General features: G+C 44.9%; 1 protein-coding gene across 3 annotated transcripts in view; it reads right to left on the reverse strand.

Moving 5' to 3' along the window:
- Window positions 1-24,020, reverse strand: part of LOC149435055 (ABC-type organic anion transporter ABCA8-like) — a 67,943-nt gene that overhangs the window by 25,908 nt on the left and 18,015 nt on the right. For all 3 annotated transcript variants that reach the window (XM_089663054.1, XM_089663056.1, XM_089663055.1), the window contains 18 exons: window positions 21,947-22,173; window positions 21,572-21,710; window positions 20,827-21,012; window positions 19,646-19,793; window positions 18,412-18,580; window positions 17,501-17,559; window positions 15,611-15,721; window positions 14,935-15,110; window positions 14,723-14,842; window positions 12,080-12,218; window positions 11,616-11,706; window positions 9,575-9,714; window positions 8,469-8,588; window positions 7,634-7,829; window positions 6,435-6,601; window positions 5,622-5,752; window positions 4,253-4,390; window positions 1,760-1,864 (listed from right to left, as the gene is read on the reverse strand). In XM_089663054.1, coding sequence (XP_089519180.1) covers window positions 1,760-1,864; window positions 4,253-4,390; window positions 5,622-5,752; window positions 6,435-6,601; window positions 7,634-7,829; window positions 8,469-8,588; window positions 9,575-9,714; window positions 11,616-11,706; window positions 12,080-12,218; window positions 14,723-14,842; window positions 14,935-15,110; window positions 15,611-15,721; window positions 17,501-17,559; window positions 18,412-18,580; window positions 19,646-19,793; window positions 20,827-21,012; window positions 21,572-21,710; window positions 21,947-22,173 — 2,562 coding nt within the window. The remainder of the gene's footprint in view (window positions 1-1,759; window positions 1,865-4,252; window positions 4,391-5,621; window positions 5,753-6,434; window positions 6,602-7,633; window positions 7,830-8,468; window positions 8,589-9,574; window positions 9,715-11,615; window positions 11,707-12,079; window positions 12,219-14,722; window positions 14,843-14,934; window positions 15,111-15,610; window positions 15,722-17,500; window positions 17,560-18,411; window positions 18,581-19,645; window positions 19,794-20,826; window positions 21,013-21,571; window positions 21,711-21,946; window positions 22,174-24,020) is intronic.

Consider the following 24,020-nt stretch of genomic DNA (forward strand, 5'->3'; position numbering starts at 1 on the left):
GTGGGAGGAATAGTGCCCCATCATTGGTGTCAGTGGGAGGAATAGTGCCCCATCATTGGTGTCAGTGGGAGGAATAGTGCTCCATCATTGGTGTCAGTGGGAGGAATAGTGCCCCATCATTGGTGTCATTGGGAGGAATAGTGCTCCATCATTGGTGTCAGTAGGAGAAATAGTGCCCCATCATTGGTATCAGTGGGAAGAAGAGTGCCCCAAGGACCGGATAAAAGCAACGAAAGAGCCACATCTGGCCAGCGGGCCGCAGTTTGGAGACCCCTGCTCTACAGGCTTCCTAAACAGATGTGCTCCATTCACCATCTTCTTTGTGGCCTCAAGGGGGAGATGTTTTTCCTCATTTCCTGTGCTAGTGACAACATGAGAGGAAATCTCTAAGATGGAAGCAGGTGACAAAAGAACTTTTTTTTTTTTTTAGTGGTCATGGTGGTAGGGGTAGGTCAGAACCTCTGTGAGCCCTCCTGATATAATATCCCCCATCCATCATTCCTATCAGCAATTAAACCTGATAGGAGTGCTTGCCCATCAGGCTAGGCTGGAGTTGCTTAGAAGTCCCATTAGTAAGTCTTTATAAGTCGGAAACATGCTGGAGAACTAAACCCTCCTATCCTTTACAGCCAAGGAAGCTCCCATCTTGACCTCTGTTAGATCCACTTTTGCCATGGTGTGTTACATGGGATCAGTTATGACACCAGCCATTTAGCTTGACAGTTCAGTTGAGAGCAAAAGCAACTGTGACAGTCCTAGCATGCCTTGATTGTAACCATTTTGGGTAAGTGGTAAATGGATAGGTTTAGTTCCACTGCAGTGCAAGACATCCTGCTTCCAAGCCTGGTACTCTCAGGAGATTTGGAGTGAGATTTGCTGATATCACTACTGTACTACTCATTGTTCTCCTTGCTGGAGAGGAAGCTGTACCTGAGGTCCTGCACTGCAAGAATCCTCCTGTTTTCAGGCCTGGTAGCCTCAGGGGATTTGGAATGAGATTTTGCGATGTCACTAGTGTACTGCTTATTGTTCTCCTTGCTGGAGAGGAAACTTTAGCTGAGGATCTACAGTGCAAGGATCTCTCTGTTACCAAGCCTATTAGTCACAGGAGATTTAAAGTGAAATTTGATGATGTCACTCTTGTACTGCTCAGTGTTCTGCTTGGTAGAGAGAATGTTGTACCTGAGGACCCACAGTGCAAGGATCTCCCTACTTCTAAGCCTGACCGTTAAAGGAGATTTGGAGTGAGATTCGCTGATGTCACTATTGCGTTGCTCACTGTTCTCCTTGCTGGAGAGGAAGCTGTACCTGGGGACCTGCAGTGCAAAGATCTCCCTACTTATAAGCCTTGCAGTTTCAGGAGATTTGTAGTGAGATCTGCTGATCTCACTACTCTTCTGCTCACTTTTCTCCTTGCTGGAGAGGAAGCCGTAGCTGAGGACCTGCAGAGCAAGGATCTCCCTGCTTCTGTTTCATCCGTTCTTTGGCTCTGTACAGTCATCAGATAACTACCAGTCATCTGAGCGCTGTCTCTGACAACATGGCCACCTCCACACAGGAACACAATGCAGAACACGGCATGGTAAGTCAGTATTAAAGAAAATATAAGCTCATTAGAGAAAAGATCGGATGCCAGAATCCCATAGATATTACTGGTGACTAGTCCTTCCCTTTTTGTGGCCTTCCAAAGTAGAGGTCCACTTTAAATCTAAATCAGAAAGCACGTTAGCTACAAAGTCCTACCATAGTGTATGCTAACCTTCATATCCTGCATGCTGGTCATTGCAAAATGGGGGGTAAGTCCGGCCGCGAATATCATACACAAAATTCCAATGTAAAACAGTAAGAAAGCATTCTCGATGACCTGGTGACAGAAAAATTATTACAGGACACATTTTTATTGGAAAGCAAGCAAAAAAATATTTTTTAAGGATGACTATAGGTTAAATACCTACCTTCCTCTCCTTTCTAGCAGTCTTCAACATGTGGTTCCTCCCCTCCACCGCACAGCCTGGGCAACAAAAATGCTCCTGCTCCTTTTCCCACCATGCACAGGGGCCCCACTCATTCCTGGGGGTGAGCCCTACTCATGGTGGCCTCCAGCCATCCAGCTCACCCATTGGAACGTGTAGGAAGAGGAGCCATTATCTGTTTCCTTTGTAAAAGCCTCACAGAGCCTCACAGTAGATGGTGATCAGAGGAAATTAGCACATTAGAAAAAAAATCCAGGCATTGTTTGTGCCAGCTTGTGGAATCTGGATTGTGACTTTTTTAGGAACAGACCCCCATAGTGTGTGGTAACTGAACCTGTCTTATATGTTGATACCACTCATCCTGCTGGTTGTTGCTTCGGTACCCCCATACTCAAGGCTTTCCCCAGGAACTAGTGCAAGGAAAATATAACTAGAGATCCATTATATGTATTATTATTATACAGGATTTATATGGCGCCAACAGTTTGCTCAGCACTTTACAAAATGAAGGCAGACATTACAGTTACCATACAATTTGGTACAAGAGGAAACAGAGGGCCCTGATCCTGAGAGCTTACAATCTAGGAGGAAGGGTTGAGTGATAGAAAAGGTAATAGCTGTGGGGGGGATGAGCTGATGGAGGAAATAAATGGCGGTTTACTATGTAGAAGCAGGATAGGCTTCTTTGAAGAGAGAGGTTTTCAGGGATCGTCTAAAGGTAGATAGATTAGGAGACAGATTGGGGTAGGGAGTTCCATAGGATGGGAGAAGTTCAGGAGAAGTCCTAGAGGCAAGCATGGGGGGAGGTGACACAGGAGAACTAGAGAGCAGAAGGTCTTGGGAGGATCGAAGAGAGCGGTTTGGTTGATATTTTGAGACCAGGTTGGTGATGTAGTTGGGGGCAGAGCTGTGGATGGCTTTATAAGTTGTTAGTATTTTTAATTTTATTCGTTGGGCGAGTGGAAGCCAGTGGAGGGATTGGCAGAGAGGGGTGGAGGACACTGAATGGAGACCAGTGGAGGGATTGGCAGAGAGGGGTGGAGGACACTGAATGGAGGCCAGTTGGGGGATTGGCAGAGAGGGGTGGAGGACACTGAATGGAGGCTAGTGGAGGGATTGGCAGAGAGGAGTGTAGGACACTGAATGGAGGCAAGTGGAGGGATTGGCAGAGAGGGGTGGCAGACACTGAATGGAGGCCAGTGGATGGATTGACAGAGAGGGATGGAGGACACTGAATGGAGGCCAGTGGAGAGATTGGCAGAGAGGGGTGGAGGACACTGAATGGAGGCCAGTGGAGGGATTGGCAGAGAGGGATGGAGGACACTGAATGGAGGCCAGTGGAGGGATTGGCAGAGAGGGGTGGCAGACACTGAATGGAGGCCAGTGGAGGGATTGGCAGAGAGGGGTGGCAGACACTGAATGGAGACCAGTGGAGGGATTGACAGAGAGGGATGGAGGACACTGAATGGAGGCCAGTGGAGGGATTGGCAGAGAGGGATGGAGGACACTGAATGGAGGCCAGTGGAGGGATTGGCAGAGAGGGGTGGCAGACACTGAATGGAGGCCAGTGGAGGGATTGGCAGAGAGGGGTGGCAGACACTGAATGGAGACCAGTGGAGGGATTGACAGAGAGGGATGGAGGACACTGAATGGAGGCCAGTGGAGGGATTGGCAGAGAGGGGTGGAGGACACTGAATGGAGGCCACTGGAGGGATTGGCAGAGAGGGGTGGAGGACACTGAATGGAGGCCAGTGAAGGGATTAACAGAGAGGGATGGAAGACACTGAATGGAGGCCAGTGGAAGGATTGGCAGAGAGGGGTAGAAGACACTGAATGGAGGCCATGCTGTATGCTTGTGCCACTCTTCTAACCTGAGAAAATGGAGCTAATCCTGAGCTTAAGTAACATAAACGGAGAAAGCTCCTTTGATAAGTAGGACCGACCTTGTTGTGTGAACTATGCTGTGTCTGTGACAGACACAGCACAGAGAGCAGTTCAATTGGAGCTGCATGCTCCTGAACCCCTCTTCCTGGGCCAAATTCCCTTCCTCATCCCCACTCCGTTTGCTCAGTTGAGTGCAAGAAGGAGGAGGTGGACTGCATGAGTAGAGTGGGAGGTGAGATGCCTACTACTCACACCCTATACTCCAGGTCTGGCAAGGATATGCGGCAGTTTTCTATACTGAAGACTGACAGATTCCCTCTGTTAATAATGGAGAGGACCTTGTGCCATATTCTATGACCCAAAAGTAAACCAGGACTGGACAAGCAGGTACTCACAGGGTTGATGGGGTCATTCCACACCCTGATCCTCTCTGTGGAGTTATGGATCCTCATAAAGGCGTTGCTGATAATATTAATCAATACCGGGAGGCAGTTGTGGGCTCGGGGGTTTCCGATTATTTTGTACCTGTAACCCTAAAAAAAAATAAAAGCAGAAAATGATTCAAGTCTTCCCAAGCCGGGGAGCTGTGTTGAGTGATACCATACAAAGTAAAAGATATATTAACCCGTCGCCCTCCAGAGCATTTCCCCCCCTTCTTGACCAGTCCATTTTTTGCGTTACGGCACTGTGTTATTTTAACTGACAATTGCGCGGTCATGCAACACTGCACCCAAATGAAATTTACATCCTTTTTTTCCCCACAAATCCAGCTTTCTTTCGGTGGTATTTGATCACCTCTGTGTTTTTATTTTTTGTGCTATAAACAAAAAACGACCAACAATTTTGAGAAAAAAATATTTTTGACCTTTTCCTATTAAACATGTCCAGTAAAAAAAATAAATAAAAAAAAATCACATTTCATCATAAATTTGGCCAAAATATATTCTGCTTCATGTCTTTGCTAAAAAAAAATCTCAAAACGTGTAAATTAAAGACACACAAGTGAGATATACAGTATATCTTAGGAAAAACATACACTCTATTGCCAAACGTATGGGGTCACCCTTCAAAATAATGGGGTTCAGGTGTCTCCAGTGAAGGTTACATCATACAAAGACATTGCAGGAAATTGTGCTCTTCCAGTCTTGTGGTAACATTTCGGTGAAGACCCTTCTCTGATCCACTGTGACTGCCTCTGGGTACAAATCCAGCTCTACAAAGACATGGTTTGACCAGTTTTGTGTGGAGGAACTCGAGTATCCTGCACAGAGCCCTGACCTCAATCCTACTGAACACCTTTGGGATGAATTGGAATGCTGATGGCAAGCCAGGTCTACTCGTCCAACATCAGTACCTGATCTTATAAATGGACACAAATTTCCACAGGCAAACTCCATAATCTTGTGGAACTCCTTTCCGAAAGAGTGGAGGATTCTATAGCCACAAAGAGGGCAACACCATGTTAATTACCATATGGGTGCAACTCCATATTTATGGATGGGGAGGGAGCAACTGCATATTAATGGACATGGTTTTGGAACAGGATGTCCAACAAGCCCGTATAGGTGTGATGGTCAGGTGACACATATTATGGCTATGTATGCATAGCATGATTGTTTTTGTTTAATGATAATGTTATTAGTATTGTCAGCACAGTGATGTGTACATCAGAAATATGGTAGAGGACATGTCCTGGTTCCTGTTGGGTTACTTTTAGTATCCTTAGTAGTAGAGAAATGTTACTTTGTAAGAAAGTTTCATTACCTTGTCATTGTCTCGTGTGATCTCTATAGCGCCGTTATAGGCCGTGGTGTTTTCATCATATGGACCATCCACAACATCCACAGCGATATCCTGAGCCATGACACCATGAACCAGATTTTCAATGGGGAGACCTATGTGGAGACATACTGGAAGTCACCATTATGGAAGGTTATGGATTCGGTATAAGGAACCTTAGTGACATGAACAGGTTAACAGAATAAACTCTCCAGCGCTCCAGGGATCAAATGCCACAGGAAAGCCAAGGGAACATGGACAGGTTAAGTGTAAAAACATTCTGAGGTGGTTGTAGGTTGACTCCTACAGTTGGAAATTTGTTACTCATTGGGTAACATTTTTGCAGATTTGTATATTGCTATAGATCCCAGCAGTACTGTACAAGACACATACATGGATTTCTGCGAGCTGCTTGTACCATTGGTGGTACTGTTAGCCGAGTAATTCATGCCATAATGTGAGTAATATATTTATTTCCTATGATCATCAGCTCCATCTAGTGGCCATAATGTTGTATTTTCTTCATTGGGGTATCTCAGGAAAATATTGCATTAGGGCCACTAAATGGAGCTGACAATCATGGCGTTTGATGGTTGTGTGAATGCTTGAGGCATTTGCACAGTGAACTTTTTATAATTAGACCCCAAGGAGTCTGTATATGATTCTCCTGCCAATAAAAAAATTCTTCACTTGTCTATTGGCAATGTTTCCTTGTGTGTGATTTGTATGAACAGTGCAGTTTTTGTTTCCAGCATCTAAAAGATGAGAGAATGGAGACAGGAACCGGAGCTTTCGTACCAGTGGTGTTGACAAGCAGAAGATTGGAGAAATATCTGTAGGCCCGATCTCCGGGTCTTCGGAAGTAAAGGTGTGGAGTCAGCTCCCAGGTATTGATGGACTTTAAACTGTCACTCAATATGACGGTGGTAACCAGGGGAAGGATGAACAGGACCAGCAGAAGAAGTCTGAAATTCAATGTGACATGTTAAATGCATATTAGATTAAGGACAACTGCACAGAGCCTCTTATTTGCAGTTCTACATTGCATTTGACACTTGTGGCTGGCAGTAACCCGCTACTTGAAGACCCAAGTTCCCAACTCCACCTAACAGATAACATACAAGCAGTATGTATTTTAGGAAAAACATACACTCTAAGGCCAAAAGTATGGGGTCACCCCTCCAAATAATGGGGTTCAGGTGTCTTCAGTGAAGGGTACTGTTAATACTACATCATACAAAGACAATGTGACAATTATATTCTTCCATTCTTGTGGTAACAGTTGGGTGATGACCCTTCTCTGATTCACCATGACTGTGCCCCTGAGTACAAAGCCAGCTCCATAAAGACATGGTTTGACCAGTTTGGTGTGAAGGATCTGGAGTGTTTTGCACATAGCCCTGAACTCAACCCTACTGAAAACCTTTAAGATGAGTTGGAATGCCGATGGCAAGCCAGGTCTTCTGTCTACAAAGCCAGCTCCATAGAGACATGGTTTAACAAGTATGGTGTGGAGAACCTTGAGGACCTACATAGAGCTCTGACCTCAACCCTACTGAACACATCTCGGATGAATTGGATTGCTGATTCCAAGCTAGGCCTTCTAGCCAACGCTATAAAGAGATGGTTGGAACAGTTTGGTGTGGAGGAACGCAAGTGTCTTGCACAGAGCTCCAACCTCAACCCTACTAAATATCTTTGGGATGAATTTAAACACCAGCAGTGAGCTAGGGTCTTCTGTGTACAAAGCCAGCTTCTTAACGTCTTGACTTGAGTGTCCAGACTGGAGCTCTGTGTAGGAACCTGGCATCTCCTACATACACTTTGTTGGCAGTTTATGATGGAGCTAGCCTAGGATTTTTGCTTTTGTTCAGACAAAGCTATGTCTAGGTTGAGTAAGCATACACATTGAATAGAATTGCCTATCATCATCTGAGACCACTTCATCTCATCATGTAGAATTTTAGACATAGATTAGCTTATTGTAGATCACCTACATGGACCGAAAGCCTTTCATGTCATGGATAAGCTTCAGGTATCGGATCCTCGCCACAGCCCGCACTTGTTGTCTCCATAGCGCCATCCCGCTGATGGTGGGTGTACCGGAGTCCGACATCAGAAGGGTCGAATCCTCCGGCTCCGAGGAGAAATGATCTTCTTCTTCATTTTGCTCGTGGGCAAAAACACCATAATCTGGTAATTCAAGATGAGAAAATTATATTTTGGTGTGCTGTACAAAAACAGCAAAACTTTAATTACAAAGATCTCGGTTTGGCACATTTTTTTGCCATTAATTGCCTTGACACTATAGTCCTCATTACAGTGTTGGTGGTCTTGGAATGCGACTAAAGTGTATATAAACCCCAACAATGAACTCCTCAAATTTGGCTCCTTTTTGGTTTGTTAAAGATACTGTTGAAAGTGTGTTTTATTTAATATGAACAATATCTGATAAGCGTAAAATTCTGCCAGAAATCCAGTAAACTGATAACTTCAAGTATTCTCGGCCTCGGCTGAAATCTCAAGCCTTTTATTTACCCTTTCTCTGTGAACTACAGAACATCTAACCTCATGTTATGGAGCAGAGGAGATGGTGGATATGCTCTGTACTCTTGTTCTGTAGTCTTGCCTCCTTCAGAGATCCAGTACAGTGAGTGAGTATTGTCACCCCAGAAAAGGTAGTATGTTACTGGCAGGACCACCAGATGACAATAAAGGAAAAAAAGCCCAAAAAAGAAAACAGTCACCACATCTTAGATGTTCTTCAAACTTAGCAGAGTTTCAGACCTTCAGAACTTCTGGAATATGAAAATATATATAAATGACGCCCACCTCCTTTTTCAATCTCGGCCTCTCCTTCCAGTTTCAGAAACACATCATCCAGCGTGGTACCAGAGACCCCGTAACTTACAATGTCCTGTCCAACACGTCCCTCCAGGTCAGAGAACAGGGCTGCAAAAAAATAGTTCAATGTTAAAGGAGAACTTCTGAAGATGAGCATGACAGGAAAATGCATTTCCTTTCGAATTTGTTTGTTAAATTAATCATTTTGTTTCATCATATTCATTATGTTAGAATGATTTGTTTTTGGAATTCGGTTCGTATATTCAGATTCGTTTCATATATTCATTCATTTCAAATCGATTCAAATTTTGAAATTTGATTCTATTTTCATCTTTTTTATTTCTATTCTGTTCTGTTTTCTTCAATTCTATCTTTTTCCTATTCTATTTAGTTCTATTCTATCCTTTTTTTTCTATTTTATTCTGTTCTGTTCTTTAAAGCAGCCTAAGTAGGAATCATCATCTTTTTGCACTTTTATTGTTTACTGTATTTACTGCAATATGTTTCCATTTTGAATTCAGAATTCATTTTTGAACTCAAATTCCATTTTTAATTTAATTTAATTAATTAATTTTAATTCATTATAATTTATTTTGGATGAGTTGAAATTTATTCCTATTGGGATTCATAAAATCAGATACATCTGAATCTCCGAATAATGAAAATTTAATCTGAATTTAGATTTGTAATGAAACCAACTGTACATGTCTAACTTCATTGAAAGGACAGTGGGAGGTTAGTGTAGTCAATAAATTACATTTACCTCCATGCTGTGTTTTCTGACAAACGCATCTTATAAACATGGCAGGAACTTTGCAGTAGCAGGAATGAGACTGCTTCCTTTTCCTGGTATTTTATGAACCCACTACAAATGAAAGTCCAATAGACCTTCATTTTATTCTCTCTAGACCACAGGTGTCAAACTGGTGGCCCTCCAGCTGTTGCCAAAATACAAGTCACATGAGGCATTGCAAGATTGACAGTTACACGCCTGACTCCCAAAGGTAGAGGCATGATGGGACTTGTAGTTTTGCAACAGCTGGAGGGCCGCCAGTTTGACACCCCTGCTCTAGACCATGACCTGTTCCCTGTACCTGCAAAGGCATCCATGCTCTCAAATGGCAGGGTGAAAGTCAAATCCTCCACATTCTGAGTGCTGAGTTTGGCATTGGAAATGTGCTGCTTTATGCATGATGTGAGGGCCTCTGTGTCACATGACGGGGTCACTTGCATCCTGGTTACCCAAAAAGACAAAGTATGTATAGCATTATCAGGCAAAATTTATCACTAATACACTCTTCTCTCTTTTGAGGGACATGGAACCTTCATATTGGTCTACCTGATATTCATTTGAAGCTGCAAATGTCAGACTTAGCCTTAAAAAGAACCACCTGCTATGGAAGAGATTCTGGTTTAATGCCACAACAATGGTAGATGGGTCTATGCCAAAATGACCAAACTTTTTTTTTTATTCCCCTTTATTAGCCACATTGACCCACAGCATAGAAATTTCTGCATTTTCATAAACCCAACCAGGCATGGTCTTCTATACTTATAGTGTAGTATGGGCAAATAAAGCTTCCTTGAAGGTTCAAGTATGAGGCTATGTGTTTACACCACAGTCTAGATGTTAGAGGAGTAGTTTTGTGAATCCTAACCCTTCCTTGAAGGTTCAGGAATGAGACCCTTTGTGTTTGCACCACGGTTTAGATGATAGCAGAGTTGTTTGGTGAATCTAAAAACCTTCTATAAGGTTCAGATATTGAGGCCTTTGTGTTGGCACCACAGTCTAGATGTTAGAGGAGTCATTTGGTGAATCCTAGTCCTTCCTTGAAGGTTCAGGTATGAGTGAGACCCTTTGTGTTTGCACCACGGTTTAGATGATAGCAGAGTTGTTTGGTGAATCCTAAACCTTCTATAAGGTTCAGATATTGAGACCTTTGTGTTGGCACCACAGTCTAGATGTTAGAGGAGTAATTTGGTGAATCCTAGTCCTTCCTTGAAGGTTCAGGTATGAGGTTCAGGTATGAGCGAGACCCTTTGTGTTTGCACCACGGTTTAGATGATAGCAACAGATTAGATTAGAATAGATTATGGTGCCAACACAAGGAACCCCATACCTGAACATGTTAGAATGTTAGAGGAGTTGTTTAGTGAATCCTTAGCCTTCCTTGTAGGTTCACATATGGAGCCCTTTGTGTTGTCACCACAAACTAAATGTTAAAGAAGTTGTTTAGTGAATCTTAAACCTTTCTTGAAATTTCAGGTATGAGACCCCTTGTGTTTGCACCACATTCTAGATGTTGAAGGAGTTGTTTGGTGAATCCTAACCATTCTTGAAGGTTCGGGTATGGAGCTCTTAGTGTTAGCACCACAGTCTAAATGTTAGAGGAGTTGTTTAGTGAATCCTAACCCTTTCTTGAATTTTCAGTTATGAGACCCTTGGTGTTTGCAACACGGTTTAGATGATAGCATATTTGTTTGGTGAATCCTAACCCTTTCTGTAAGGTTAAGGTATCTTTGTGTTGGCACAATAAGCTAAATGTTAGAGGAGTTGTTTAGTAAATCCTAACCCTTCCTTGTAGGTTCACGTATGGAGCCCTTAGTGTTAGCACCACAGTGTAAATGTCAAAGGAGTTCTTTAGTGAATCCTAACTCTTTCTGGAATTTTCAGGTATGAGACCCTTTGTGCTTGCACCACATTCTAGATGTTGGAGGAGTTCTTTGGTGAATCATAATCATTCTTGAAGGCTCAGGTATGAGACCCTTTGTGCTTGCACAACATTCTAGATGTTGGAGGAGTTCTTTGGTGAATCATAATCATTCTTGAAGGCTCAGGTATAAGGCCCTTTGTGTTTGCAACACAGGCCAGATGTTAACAGAGTTGTTTGGTGAATCCCAACCCTTGCTTAATGGTCAAGTAGGGGGTTTCTTTGCTGGCACCATAATCTAGACGTTACAGGAGTTGTTTGGTGAATCCTAACTCTTCTTGAAGGTTCAGGTATGAGACCCTTATGGTTTGCCCCACAGTCTAGATGTTGGAGAAGTTGTTTGGTGAATGCTATACTTGGCGCACCAACTACATCTTCTGCAAGTCTCAAAGGCTTACATGCAGGTTCGGGTATCCATGCTCACCTCAAGTGATATCCAATGCCCCATTTTCTCTTTAGGAAAAAAGAGCTACCAACACATTTCAGCATCCCTTTGGAGAGCACAGCCTTGCGGTCTGGAAACAAATTAGAAGATAAGGGTCAGACATGGATAAGAATTTCCAACAAGTTAAAACATTTTGAATGCTGTGACAAGCAGGTCTGAGAGTTGGGATAAACTAAAATGGATGCATCTGATTACAGAGATTTGTCTTTTAAAAGCCATCCTTTGCTATAGCCCTAGACAACTGATGGCTAAGGCCACACAGTTAAAGGAAAAATGTGAGCATTTACAGCAGATACAACCATGCTGACTGGCTTCGAAATATTTGGGCTATGAAAAGGGACAAGAATAGACTTCCTTACATTTTTGAAAGGAAAGTTTCTTGGAGGTCCTAAGGGTTTAAATTACAACACAAAAGTGGAGACCAAAACCTTAGAGCACCGCACCCGCAAGGATGTCAGCTTCGTCCATGAACTGCGTGCTGAATAAGGTGACGTGACCAACTTTGCGCTCCTTGAGAACAGACCATACACGGTGCCTGGAGAACGGGTCAAGGCCAGCCGTTGGTTCATCCAGCAAAAGTATCTAAAAGGAGGGGCAGTTTTAAAAATAGAAGGGATATTGGGGAAAATTTGTGCTGTATAACACCAATACACGGAGAGCTTCAGTCAAAGCCATAAGTTATGTTCACTTCATATATTTTTTTTTCATTTTACTACTCATCTACGTGATCCAGAATTCTAGAGAAATGAGGATCCATAAACTGTAAGATGTTAGATATGCTATTTATAAAAAAAAAAAGTTTGCATATCTGTTCATGTAGCGAAACTGTTGGTACAATTGTTCAAGCAAAATCGAATATTCTTCTGTTACCTATATAGCTTTAAACTTTTTAATTCATCAAAAAACAGAGTAGTTTTGGAACAATGCTTTATGGTCACTAGGTGGGGCTGAGGATCATATTCAGTTCTAAGATTCAAACCTCCATATAGTGGCTATAATGCTGTGTTTTCCCTAACCTCTCTATTGTTTAAGAATGAATAACATTTGACCTGTAGAGGAAATAATAGGAGAACATCGGAAATTTGTGCCATCTGCATAGAACAATTGTACCAGCTGGCTCACTGGATGAAAAGCTATGAAACTTTTTTTTTAATAAATACATGTTGTAACAGTGCTGTGTCCTGCCACAGTGTTAAAAAGGTTTTTTTTAATCTCCCATGGTTCTCATCCAGACAGATCAAGGGGCTCGAGGTGTTTATGTCATTCAAGGGACACTGGATGTTATGTTTCTTCAGAGATTGGTAAAACTTGGTTTGCGTCCTGGGGCCCGAAGGCTTCGTAGCAACTTGGAAGGGATGAAGCTCCAACATGGGTCCACCAGCAGCCCAGGTGTGTGGAGGGCGACTGTTAGAGTTGTGACTATGGTTCAGGGGTCCACCCCCACAGACAGAGGAGATCTCAACCCAGGAGTAAGAATGTGTATTTCTTTGGCGGTACTAAAACCCCCTGTGTGGGTAACCCTTGTGTTGAACTTGAGCTTTTCTTTAATAAAGGTGAGCAAGAAAAATCCTTAAAGGATAATAAATGCCCATTTTTTGCAGCAGATTGCTGGTGCCATGCAGGACTCCTGCAAACTGTCAGTGTATCTGTGTCCCCGCACATCCAGTACGAGCAAGCAGGTACAGTCTGTCAGGAAGACTCAGTGGACCTGCACCATGGCAGATGCAGTCTGTCAGGAAGACTCAATGGACTACAACAACACTGTGGCAGTTCATTGAGAACTACAAGCCGACATCCCCAAGGGCTGTTGGGACTTGCAAACCTTTCATTCACAGAACTCTGTGAATGAATGACACGGCTGTGTGGACGGAGCCCCGCACGGCCGCGCTCTTTTCAGAAAGGTGACAGCTAGTGATGGGTTGTCAAAGAGAGGCGGGGGAATCAGGCAGTGGTGGGAACAAGTTACACGTTCCACCCAAAAACTGATGAAACATGTAACATGTTCCCAAAGGTGAACTTATCCTTTAAAAATAAGCACCTGACCTGGCCTCAGGTGGTACACAGATGTTAAACAAACCCTCCTTTATAAGTTGTACCTCTTAATCTGCAGTCTTTTCTCCTCTACAGCCTCCTAAAGCACATTTTATAAAGAATTTTTGAGCTGCAGAAGGCAGGGGGCGGGAATCTAATGTCACACATAGCACAGCACAGAGCAGGAAGCTGAGTGTAATCTGAGACCTGAATTGAGGGAATGGACACCCCCCCCTCACCACAATCCCAAAGGGAAACATGCACAGCTGAGGTTGTCAATAACCTGCTGTGTGCTGGAGGGGGGGGGGGGGCGAGGCCATGTCTTGGGATTGTCTGGTGTTGGCATAGACTGTCAGAACTGACTCATGCAGCAGAGGAATGAGTGAGGAGACAGAAATTACACTTAGTGCTTTGTACAGTGGCAGGTACACACTATAAAGGTATATGCTTTGTTCATTTTTCATTTCAGAGCATTACAACCACTTTAAGCTAGTGTCCTTAAAGCCCTATTATTTAAAGCAGAGCTCCACCCAAAAGGGGAAGTTCCGCTTTAAGGACTGGTCCCCCGCTCCCTGTTAAGGATTGGAACCTTTGAGGAGCAGGGTGGGGAGCAGGTACCCGAAATTGACAGGTACCCGCTTCCACTTCTATCGCCTAAGCGATCAGTAGCTGAAGTTGCCCCCCATCCCTCCCAATAGTCTTCTGGGACACATGACAGACCCCAGAAGACTACGGGACCATTCACAAAGTGCAGTGCTTCTCGCACATGTGCACTGGGCACCCGGCTGTGAAGCCACAAGCTGTCACAGCCGGGTGCCCACACTGAAGATGCCAGCGCAGGGAACACAGGGCAGCCAGTGATACTGGGAGGACACAGCGAGATTGAGGGACAGGTGAGTGTCCATTTTTTAAAAGATCGCAGCTGCAGTTTTTGTAGCTGCTGACGTTTTTCGTTTTGTATTTTCACTGGAACTCGGCTTTAAGGTGGTTCTCACAATGTGTGTGGAAGTTTTTTTTTTAAAGGAAAACCAAAAAATATTTCCTGAGAAGATTACCTCGGGGTCTCCTAATAGTGCAATCGCCAGGGTCAGCTTCCTCCTCTGACCTCCACTCAGTTTATTGGCTCTCAGGTCTTGAATGTTCTCTATGTCCAGGTCACAAAGGACCTTTTCTACCTATAAAATAAATCCTGTCAGCAAGAATCCAAACCTTCCATTTTAGGATGTCTCTTGTTGATGTCTATCTGCATATCCACATGGGTTTGTACCTCGGATTTCACTTTACTTCTAGGAACTCCTTTAATCTGAGCAAAAACCTCCAAGTTCTCCTTCAGCGTCAGAAGCTCAAAGTTGACATCGAACTGCGGACAAAAGCCAATCTTTCTCCGGAGCTCCTGACGTAGACTGAGGTCTGATAGAGGATGGCCATAGATGTTGGCGGATCCTACAATGAGGAAGAAATGATGTTAAAGGTCATCTCCATCCAAAATGTATATTTGAGCCTTCATCTGTATTACAGGGGTTGGTTATGGTCCTATCAGCAGATAGGAAGTCATGGACCCATAATGCACGGCAAGATAATGACACCATCGCTCATTCTGTTCGGCAGTAAAATGGTGTCCACTTCTGTGTAGTTTCCATATGTGGTATTAGCACCGTGTTCTGAGATGTAGGGCTCATTGAAGCTCTATAAAAGTAAAGCTGGCAAAGCTGTAATAGACTTGGGGCAGCTTTTTTAATGTTCAGCCTTTACATACAAGAACCCCAGCAGGAAGTCAAGATGATTAGCTGCAGGAGGCAGCCCCGTTGAAAGCAGTGGCGGCTGCTTGCATGAAACCCCTATGCAGCAATCACCTGCGGTGCCGCACTGGACGCACACTGTGAGGTGACGCCTTTTATATTTTATATAGACAGCTAAAGCATACAACACAAGGAAAATCTCACCGCTAGTGGCTCCGCACATCCCGCTGAGTATATTCAGTAAGGTGGTTTTTCCAGCTCCACTGTGACCAAGTAACGCTGTGATCTGTCCCTCATAGACGTCCAGATTCAGACCTGGGGGGGGGGGGGGGGGGTAAAACACTTCAGTGATTAATATATGGCTACATGATATAGGAGGATTGCACTTCCATCACAGACAAAGATTGTGGAATACGACATTGGGCTCCAATCACAGCTCTACACCTATCGCCACTAAACATAGAGGCAGGGCCACTTGATGACGTCACTGGGTGGTCCCACCCCTTAAGATGTCATGCTAGGTTGATTATGATATTAGGGGGTGGGGGATCATCTGGTAATGCCATTGGGTGGCCCCACCCCTTAGTTTGTTTAGCAATGGATAGGCTGTGGTGCCTTCATGGGTGGGAGCCAAGTGTCGGTGTAGGTCAGGGTTTTTTTTCATACAGGTCAGTGGCTGGTGTTCATCGTGACTGATGTTGGATCTACTTCGGGGGGGGGAGTTGAATAAAGGACTTGTCAAAAACTGTCTTTGTGTCTTTTTTTTTTTTACTTTGCACTTTTTTTTGGTAAATATGAAGGGGGACTATGCTCCCCCTGCTCATTTAGTTGGGGGGGAGGGACCTGGGTGACCCCTTGTTAAAGGGAACTTCCAGATTCCAATCACTCACCGCCCATACCTCAGCAACCACCGGGCCAGTGTTGTAGGGAGGAGGCCCTTGTCCTTATCAACTTGGGAACAAGGTGCTTTGGGGCGGAGGAACCCCCCCAAAACTCCCATATTGAGAGCATATAGACTGGAATGGTTTCCTGGCCTGCCAGGCTATATGTATGGATAAGGATCTGGTATGCACCCTTTTGGTGGGGACCCTACATCTTTTTTTTTATTATTTTGGTGTGGGGTTCTCGTTAAAATTCATATTCGGATGGGTCAGCGGCCGGTGTTCATCCTGATTGATGATGTCAAAAACTGTCTTTGTGTTTTGTTTTTTTTACTTTGTACTTTTTTTGGTGAATAAGTCGGGGGAGTATGTTCCCCCTACTCATTTACTTGGGAGGGGGGAGGGACCTGGGTGACCCCTTGTTGAAGGGAACTTCCAGATTCCAATCAGTCACCACCCACACCTCAACAACCACCGGGCCAGTGTTGTAGGGAGAAGACTCTTGTCCTTATCAACTTGGGAGCATGGCGCTTTGGTTTGGAAACCCCCCATGTTAAGAGCATGTGGACTGGTATGGTTTCTTTGCCTGCTGGGCTGCATGCATCCTTTTGGTGGGGACCATACTTCTTCTTGGTGGGGTTCACTTTAAAATTCATACCAGACCCAAAGGGCCTGATACGGATTGGGGAGACCCCCATGCTGTTTTTTTTTAGTTTTTTTTATTGCTTTCAATTTTTTTGTTTACATTCTGCTGTCAGTAGGGAATCCCACCAGTCATGGTTGTTATGGATGCAGCAGCTGCCCGCTCCTTAGCAACCAGTTATTCACAGCCACTAGATAGAGCTGGCAATAATAAGAATAAACATATCTGGCAAAATATGGGGATTATTTGTGACCGCTGACAGAATGCTTATCCAGCATTTTTTTAATAGACTGCTTAATCTTTTTAATTACGACGTACATTATATTCACAATGTGTAAAATTTGTATGGCCCCCTGTCTTCTACATATTAATTCCTCAGAAGGACAGACAGCTTTTCCATGGACTTCAATGGTGGGAAGTGTATAATAGGAAGCATTCAGCTACACAGCGGATGTCAATAGGATGAGGAAAATTTTCCTCCCGGGATTGTGGAACACAGATCCTCATATGTATCCATTCTATAGAAAGTAATACAGACAAGAGAAGGGAACATTGTAGGAATTGGATCACCTCGTAGCGCCTCTGTCTTCTCGTCCTTGCCGCTGTACATTTTCTTGACATTACTTATCCTGTATGAAGGGACAGGATGATGATTTAAAGGAAATTACGGTACATAAAAAAGACCTAGGACATGTTCTGTGATCTGATACTAAAAATCCTAATTTATATCAACTAATCTAAACCAGGGTTCCTCCAGAGGTTTCTAGGGCTTCCTGGAGCTGTGGCTGGTTGACCTCCCATCTAATGCCTGCATAGTTCCAGGGCCAACACCACTCAGCAAAGCCAGAACCATGGCATCAATGATCTTTTTCAGCTGTTTGTTGGCATCCTGACCACCACTGTTGGGCATTCTTTCCAGTGACCTCCAAATAATTACATTTAGCAGGGGTTTTCTGAGAGCTAAAAACATCATTTCAAGGGTTCCTCTGGGGTAAAAGGCTTGGGAAAGACAGCTCAACGTGAACAGCATGGCCAAGTCACATTTTTGGGGTGACAAAGGACCTTTTATATATCATGAATGAAATATAGCAGCTTGCAAAGGCTAAATCACAGGTCTCTGGTCATCAGCAGCACTGTGACTGTTTCATGTTATTACAGACGGCAAGAAGGCATTTTCAGCTAAGAAGCTCCTGTCCCATATACTTGCTGTGGGACAAGAATCCACAAGGCACAGCCATTGTTAACCATTGCAAAGCACAAATCCCAGTCTGTGCTATATATATAATGGGCAAAAATGGATGCTTCCATGGCTTCCATGGCAATTCAAACCCACTTAATATGTCTTGATCCTGGATCATTGTGAAATATAATATATATTATGTAATATTTGGGGTCTGCATCAATGGGCTTTGGGCTCTCTTTAATTTAAGCTGAATACTGTGTGTGTCTTCTATAATGGACAGAAATGGAGTCTCTAGTACCTGATCGCTTCTTTTCCCAGTAACTCAATTGGAACTTGTTCAACGTAGTCCCCCAAATCCTCCTCTAGGCGCTCTCCTTCTCCTAGTGGTACGGGAGTCATCTTCTTCTTCTTTGACCAGAATGAAGGTCTCAGGCAGAACAGTGGCTCGTGTCTAACCCCGTGTTTATCTGGATTCAGAGAAGAGAAATCTGATCAAGGCCATGAGGACAAAATAAAGACTGTTATAGAGTTGCTTATGAAGAGGCTTTTAGACCTGTGGGCAGGTGCAGTCTTTTTTTCCACTGCAGGTGGCGCTCAGCCACAATGGCCTTGCAGAGGCAGAGGAAGTCAAGAGGAACATCGTCCTCTATGTTTTCTTGGGTCACTGGGTGAGCAATCCGGTTGGATGCTGCTGCCCCATGTGACTCTGGCAGCCATCTTGGGTCAAGCAGAGTCTTTTTAAAAGATTGGCTCCCTGGCTTGGCTCACAGTTTCTGAGTGGACAGAGTAAGGACAGGTCACCCGCCTGTCTGGAAAAGTGAATAGTGGTAGGGAAAAGTTCCAGACAAGTAGGGACATGCTATCCTTCCAGGAATCCTCTCTTTTGGACACAGATTGGCCAGGCTGCACTCCACCCTCAGAGACAGATGCTGTTGGCACATGTGAGACCATGGTCGAATGCAGGGAGGTGCCGGGTGGGCTATGCCCCCCAGATTTTAGTTGTGCCCCCCTCAAAGCCAACCCCTTTGTCCTTGACTGACACTTTACTGATCTCAGTTCTGCGTTGTGTGGGGAGGCGGAACTCTTCTGCTGGTGCCCAGGCTGTGTGCAGTGCAGTGATGGAAGAAGGAGCTGTGCCCCTGTCCTCTGCCCTGCCAGTAGTGACCCCTGTCCTCTGTCCTGCCAGTAGTGAACCCTGTCCTCTGCCCTGCCAGTAGTGACCCCTGTCCTCTGCCCTGCCAGTAGTGACCCCTGTCCTCTGTCCTGTCAGCAGTGACCCCTGTCCTGCCAGCAGTGACCCCTGACCTCCCATCCTCTGTCCCCTTGATATTTTGTACTGTACACCCACATTGGACAGGCAAGATCCCACCACCCTGCTAGGAGAACAGAACAGCTCCATGGGTGGGATTTCCCCATCAACACCAATTGTGTTGATGGGGAAATCAAGCGATTTTCTTTCCTGTAACCCATGGGTGCAGGTAAGAAAACTGCATCATATATGGCCTGTCTAAGTATCAGCCATTTGTCATCACCTGGAATAATCTTGTCAAAGTAGAGAGTGAGGATAATATAAAGCACCGAGTCTAGAGTCAGGTAGATGGCGCTGGAGAGTATGTGGGAGGAGTCACCACCGATGTCCGAGAAGAAGGCCCCCTGAAGGTCGTTTTCCATGTGCATGCTCTAAAAACACAGAGAAGCCATAATTAATGGACACATCTCCTGTCAACAATACAAGAGTTCATCCCAAACATCACAGTTGTTTTTTGAAGTGTATTTAAACCAAACTGTTGCCTTTTCCATGCAGTGCAGGACAACAGGATCGCATTAATGCCCGCCCCCGAAGAACCATTCCTTCACTCCTCCATGGTTCCATTCAGCTGAAGATCAGTACATCCAAGCAGGGTCGGGACAAGGGGTGGGCAGGAGGGGCGGCTGCCCTGGGCACTTTGGGATCATGTGAGGTTGGGAGGGGGCGCTGTGAGGAGATTGGGGGGAGATTTGTGTTGGAAGGGGGAATTTGGTGGCAATAGAGGATAAGAATTATTCTAGAGGGAGAAATTTTGGGTTTTTTTTGCTAGATGAGGTGATATGGTAGAGGAGGAAAGGGATTTGTGCTAGAATGAGAAATTTGGTGAGAGGAGAGGATTTGTGCTAGGAGGGAGAATTTGGGGTGGGAGATTTGTGCAGGGAGGGGGGATGACTTGGAAGGGAGACATGGGATCTCTGCCCGGAGGGGGAATTTGGTGGTAGAGGATTTGTACTTGGGGGTGGGGGATTTTGTTTGTTGGGGAGGGGGTATTTGTACTTGGGGAGATTTGGGGAAAGAGAGGATTTAAGCTTGGAGGGGGGATGGGGAGGCATAAATTTGTGTTGGAAGGGGTATTTCAGCAGGGAGGCGGATTTGTACTGGGAGAATTTATACCAAGAGGTTAAGCATGCAAATTAGTGCTTGATTTTTTGGGAGTTGGGAGTTTTGCTGACACATAATGCCCATATATCTTGGGGGGAGGGGGGTGCAGTTTGGTATGTTTGCCTTGGGCTCTAGGTGACCTTGTCCCAGCACTGTGTCCAGGTATACATGAGCATATCACTTACATCCTCTTCCTGTCACATGACTGCATTGGTGTTTGGTGATTGGCACCTGTAGGGGGTGGGGCAATAGTCCTCCTCCCTGTGCAAGCTTCAAAAACAGCTCCTAATAATAAATGATTACCTCCACCATCCCGACGGCGAAGGAGAAGGGGTGGAAGATGCTCAGAAAGACCTCCAGAGATCTGGGCATGGCGTTCACCAGCGGTAGGAGGCCCAGCGCAGCAAGGAAGAGAGTGCTGAAAAATCCCAGAATCGCTGCCAGGCGGAGCTTCCTAAGGAGGGCGCTCAGCATGCAGTTAAAGCAGACCTGGGGGGGGGGGGGAAGGGGTAAAAGATTAGTCCATGAGGTTGGATTCAGTTCACAGAAAGGAGCTGAAGAGGAACACTACCTCCATAAGCCTCCTTTCTATAAAGCCCCACAAATGGTGAGGATCTCTTGTGAGGTAAACTGGATGAGCTGGAATTTTCTCTGTGTACTGTGTATCATAAGCAACTGTCATTTCTCAAACCCCGTTGTCATACTTTGTTCCATCCCAGCCCTGGAGACCTCAATCACTTCCTGTTCACTCCAGGGATGACGGCATGACATTTCTCAGTGTGGTGAAAACACTAGACCATGCCAGTATAATGTGTGTTGAAGTGGCCATTGGAATCCCTTGTGACAACATAGGAAGACAATTGGGAGACTGAGACAGGGTGTTGTCACCCCATAGCCGGAATTGCCTGAACAAGGATCTTCTTGGCAGGATTTTGAAAATGACTTTTGAAAAGATATTAACATGTTATTGATTGGGTTTGCACCTTCTTGAATGTGGATGAAGGAATCCCGTGCAGTTCATTTGCCAAAACACATCATCCAGACCTACCGTTGCTACGCCGTAGAGGCAGAAGAGCAGAAAAATAACGCCAAAGGAACTTTCCACATATGCATAAGTGGTGGCGACCAAAGCCATGAGGGTGGCGATGATGATGGCACTGATGGTGTACAGCAATACCCAAGACAACCTGAAATACAAGATGGTGACACCATACTGGAGATCGTCTAAGACTGGAAAATTCCAACCAATGAGGACCATTTTACCTGTCAACAGAAAAGCAGGCATGCTTGTGACCCCCCCTGTGGCCACCACTGTGTCACTTCCCCATCTCCTGCGCTGTTGGCACCCTCCCTGAGCTCTTTATCTCATGTCAAGGATCCCTGCCAAGAAGCTATTCATTATGGGTTGACCAACATCACTCACCAAAACGCCAGATCCTTCAGCCCCATCATCCTCATCAGCTCTCTGGTTTTCCTCCTCTCCCGGGTGATCTGCAGCGTCATGAGATAGGACAACGAGACGAAGCACATGCTCAATGCATAGATGTAGATGCCCATGTCCAGGATCGTCCTATCTGTGTACTTCAACGCTCTCATCTTCACCACCACTGTGGCCGCCATATCATCCCATAGCGACTGCTTGGTGTTCCTCTGAAAAATATTGTTTTTTATACATTTTTTTTTTAAGTTGGAGAATTGTTATGTTTTTATTATATTGTTTTTCTGTTAGAGTTTAAAGAAAGGTAGTAAAGGGAGTAAGAGAAACATAAAATATCAATCTTGTATCATCTATTTTGGAAAGTGGAAAACTTCCTGAAAAAAGGAACGTCCAATCTTTTAGACCAATGAGAGTAGAATATGTATTAGTGTCAGTAAACAATGTCTCCTCTTTGGTGTCAGTGGGAAGCATGGTGCCCCTTAATTGGTGTCAGTGGGAGGATAAGTGCCCCATCATTGGTGTCAGTGGGAAGAATAGTGCCCCATCATTGGTGTCAGTGGCAGGATCAGTGCCCCATCATTTGTGTCAGTGGAAGGAATAGTGCCCCATCATTGGTGTCAGTGGGAGAAATAGTGCCCCATCATCGTGTCAGTGGGAGGAATAGTGCCCCATCATTGGTGTCAGTGGGAGGAATAGTGCCCCATCATTGGTGTCAGTGGAAGGAATAGTGCCCCATCATTGGTGTCAGTGGGAGAAATAGTGCCCCATCATCGTGTCAGTGGGAGGAATAGTGCCCCATCATTGGTGTCAGTGGGAGGAATAGTGTCCCAATATTGGTATCAGTGGGAGGAATAGCGCCCCATCATTGGTGTCAGTGGGAGGAATAGTGTCCCATCACTGGTATCAGTGGGAGGAATAGTGCCCCATCATTGGTGTCAGTGGGAGGAATAGTGCCCCATCATTGGTATCAGTGGGAGAAATAGTGTCCCATCATTGGTATCAGTGGAGGAATAGTGCCCCATCATTGGTGTCAGTGGGAGGAATAGTGCCCCATCATTGGTGTCAGTGGGAGAAATAGTGCTCCATCATTGGTGTCAGTGGGAGGAATAGTGCCCCATCATTGGTGTCAGTGGGAGGAATAGTGCCCCATCATTGGTGTCAGTGGGAGGAATAGTGTCCCATCATTGGTATCAGTGGAGGAATAGCGCCCCATCATTGGTGTCAGTGGGAGGAATAGTGCTCCATCATTAGTGTCAGTGGGACGAATAGTGCCCCATCATTGGTGTCTGTGGGACGAATAGTGCCCCATCATTGGTGCCAGTGGGAGGAATAGTGCCCCATCATTGGTGCCAGTGGGAGGAATAGTGCCCCATCATTGGTGTCATTAGGGGGAATAGTGCCCCATCATTGGTGTCATTAGGGGGAATAGTGTCCCATTGGTGTCAATGTGGGGGGTAAGTGCTCCATTGGAATTATGGCCCAAGGGCTGGATAAAAGCAAGCAAAGGGCTGCAGTTTGGAGACCCTTGTTTTACACATTTGTCACTAGAACAATTATTCTCATTGGACAAATTTCCTTTCAATTTTTCTCCTGGTGACAAATATCTGGAGACGTAGAAGTGTATTTATTTAAAAAAATTTGCTGAGCTATTCACCCTGTGAATAGTACATTTATTCTGTGTGAATGGGGGAAAAATTAAATGTCATTAGGCTATTTCCTCTCCAGGTTGAATGTACACGGATGAATAGCTCTGCAAATTAGATTGGCTGCATCTCCAGGGACGCAGGGAGCAATAGAAACCTTCTGAAGAGGAAAGTGCCAATCCAGTTGTATAAAGTCCATAACGGGTTTTCATTAGAAGTCATTCTCACTATGAAGTCAACGCGTTTCAGGGACATCCAATCCTCCCCCTTCGTCAGGGCTTGGAAATGCAGATGAAAGAGAATTCTGAACAAATAGAATCGGTAAGATCCCGAGGGATACAATGGGTAACAAAACCCCCTTCTCTCAACCATCGGCTGGAGGGAGTTTATTTTTTATTCAATGCCCCCCCCCAGGA

Source organism: Staurois parvus, unplaced genomic scaffold (assembly GCF_062004578.1).
Source record: "Staurois parvus isolate SC_StPar_1 unplaced genomic scaffold, SC_StPar_1.0 ptg001618l, whole genome shotgun sequence".
Taxonomy (NCBI): Eukaryota; Metazoa; Chordata; class Amphibia; order Anura; family Ranidae; genus Staurois; species Staurois parvus.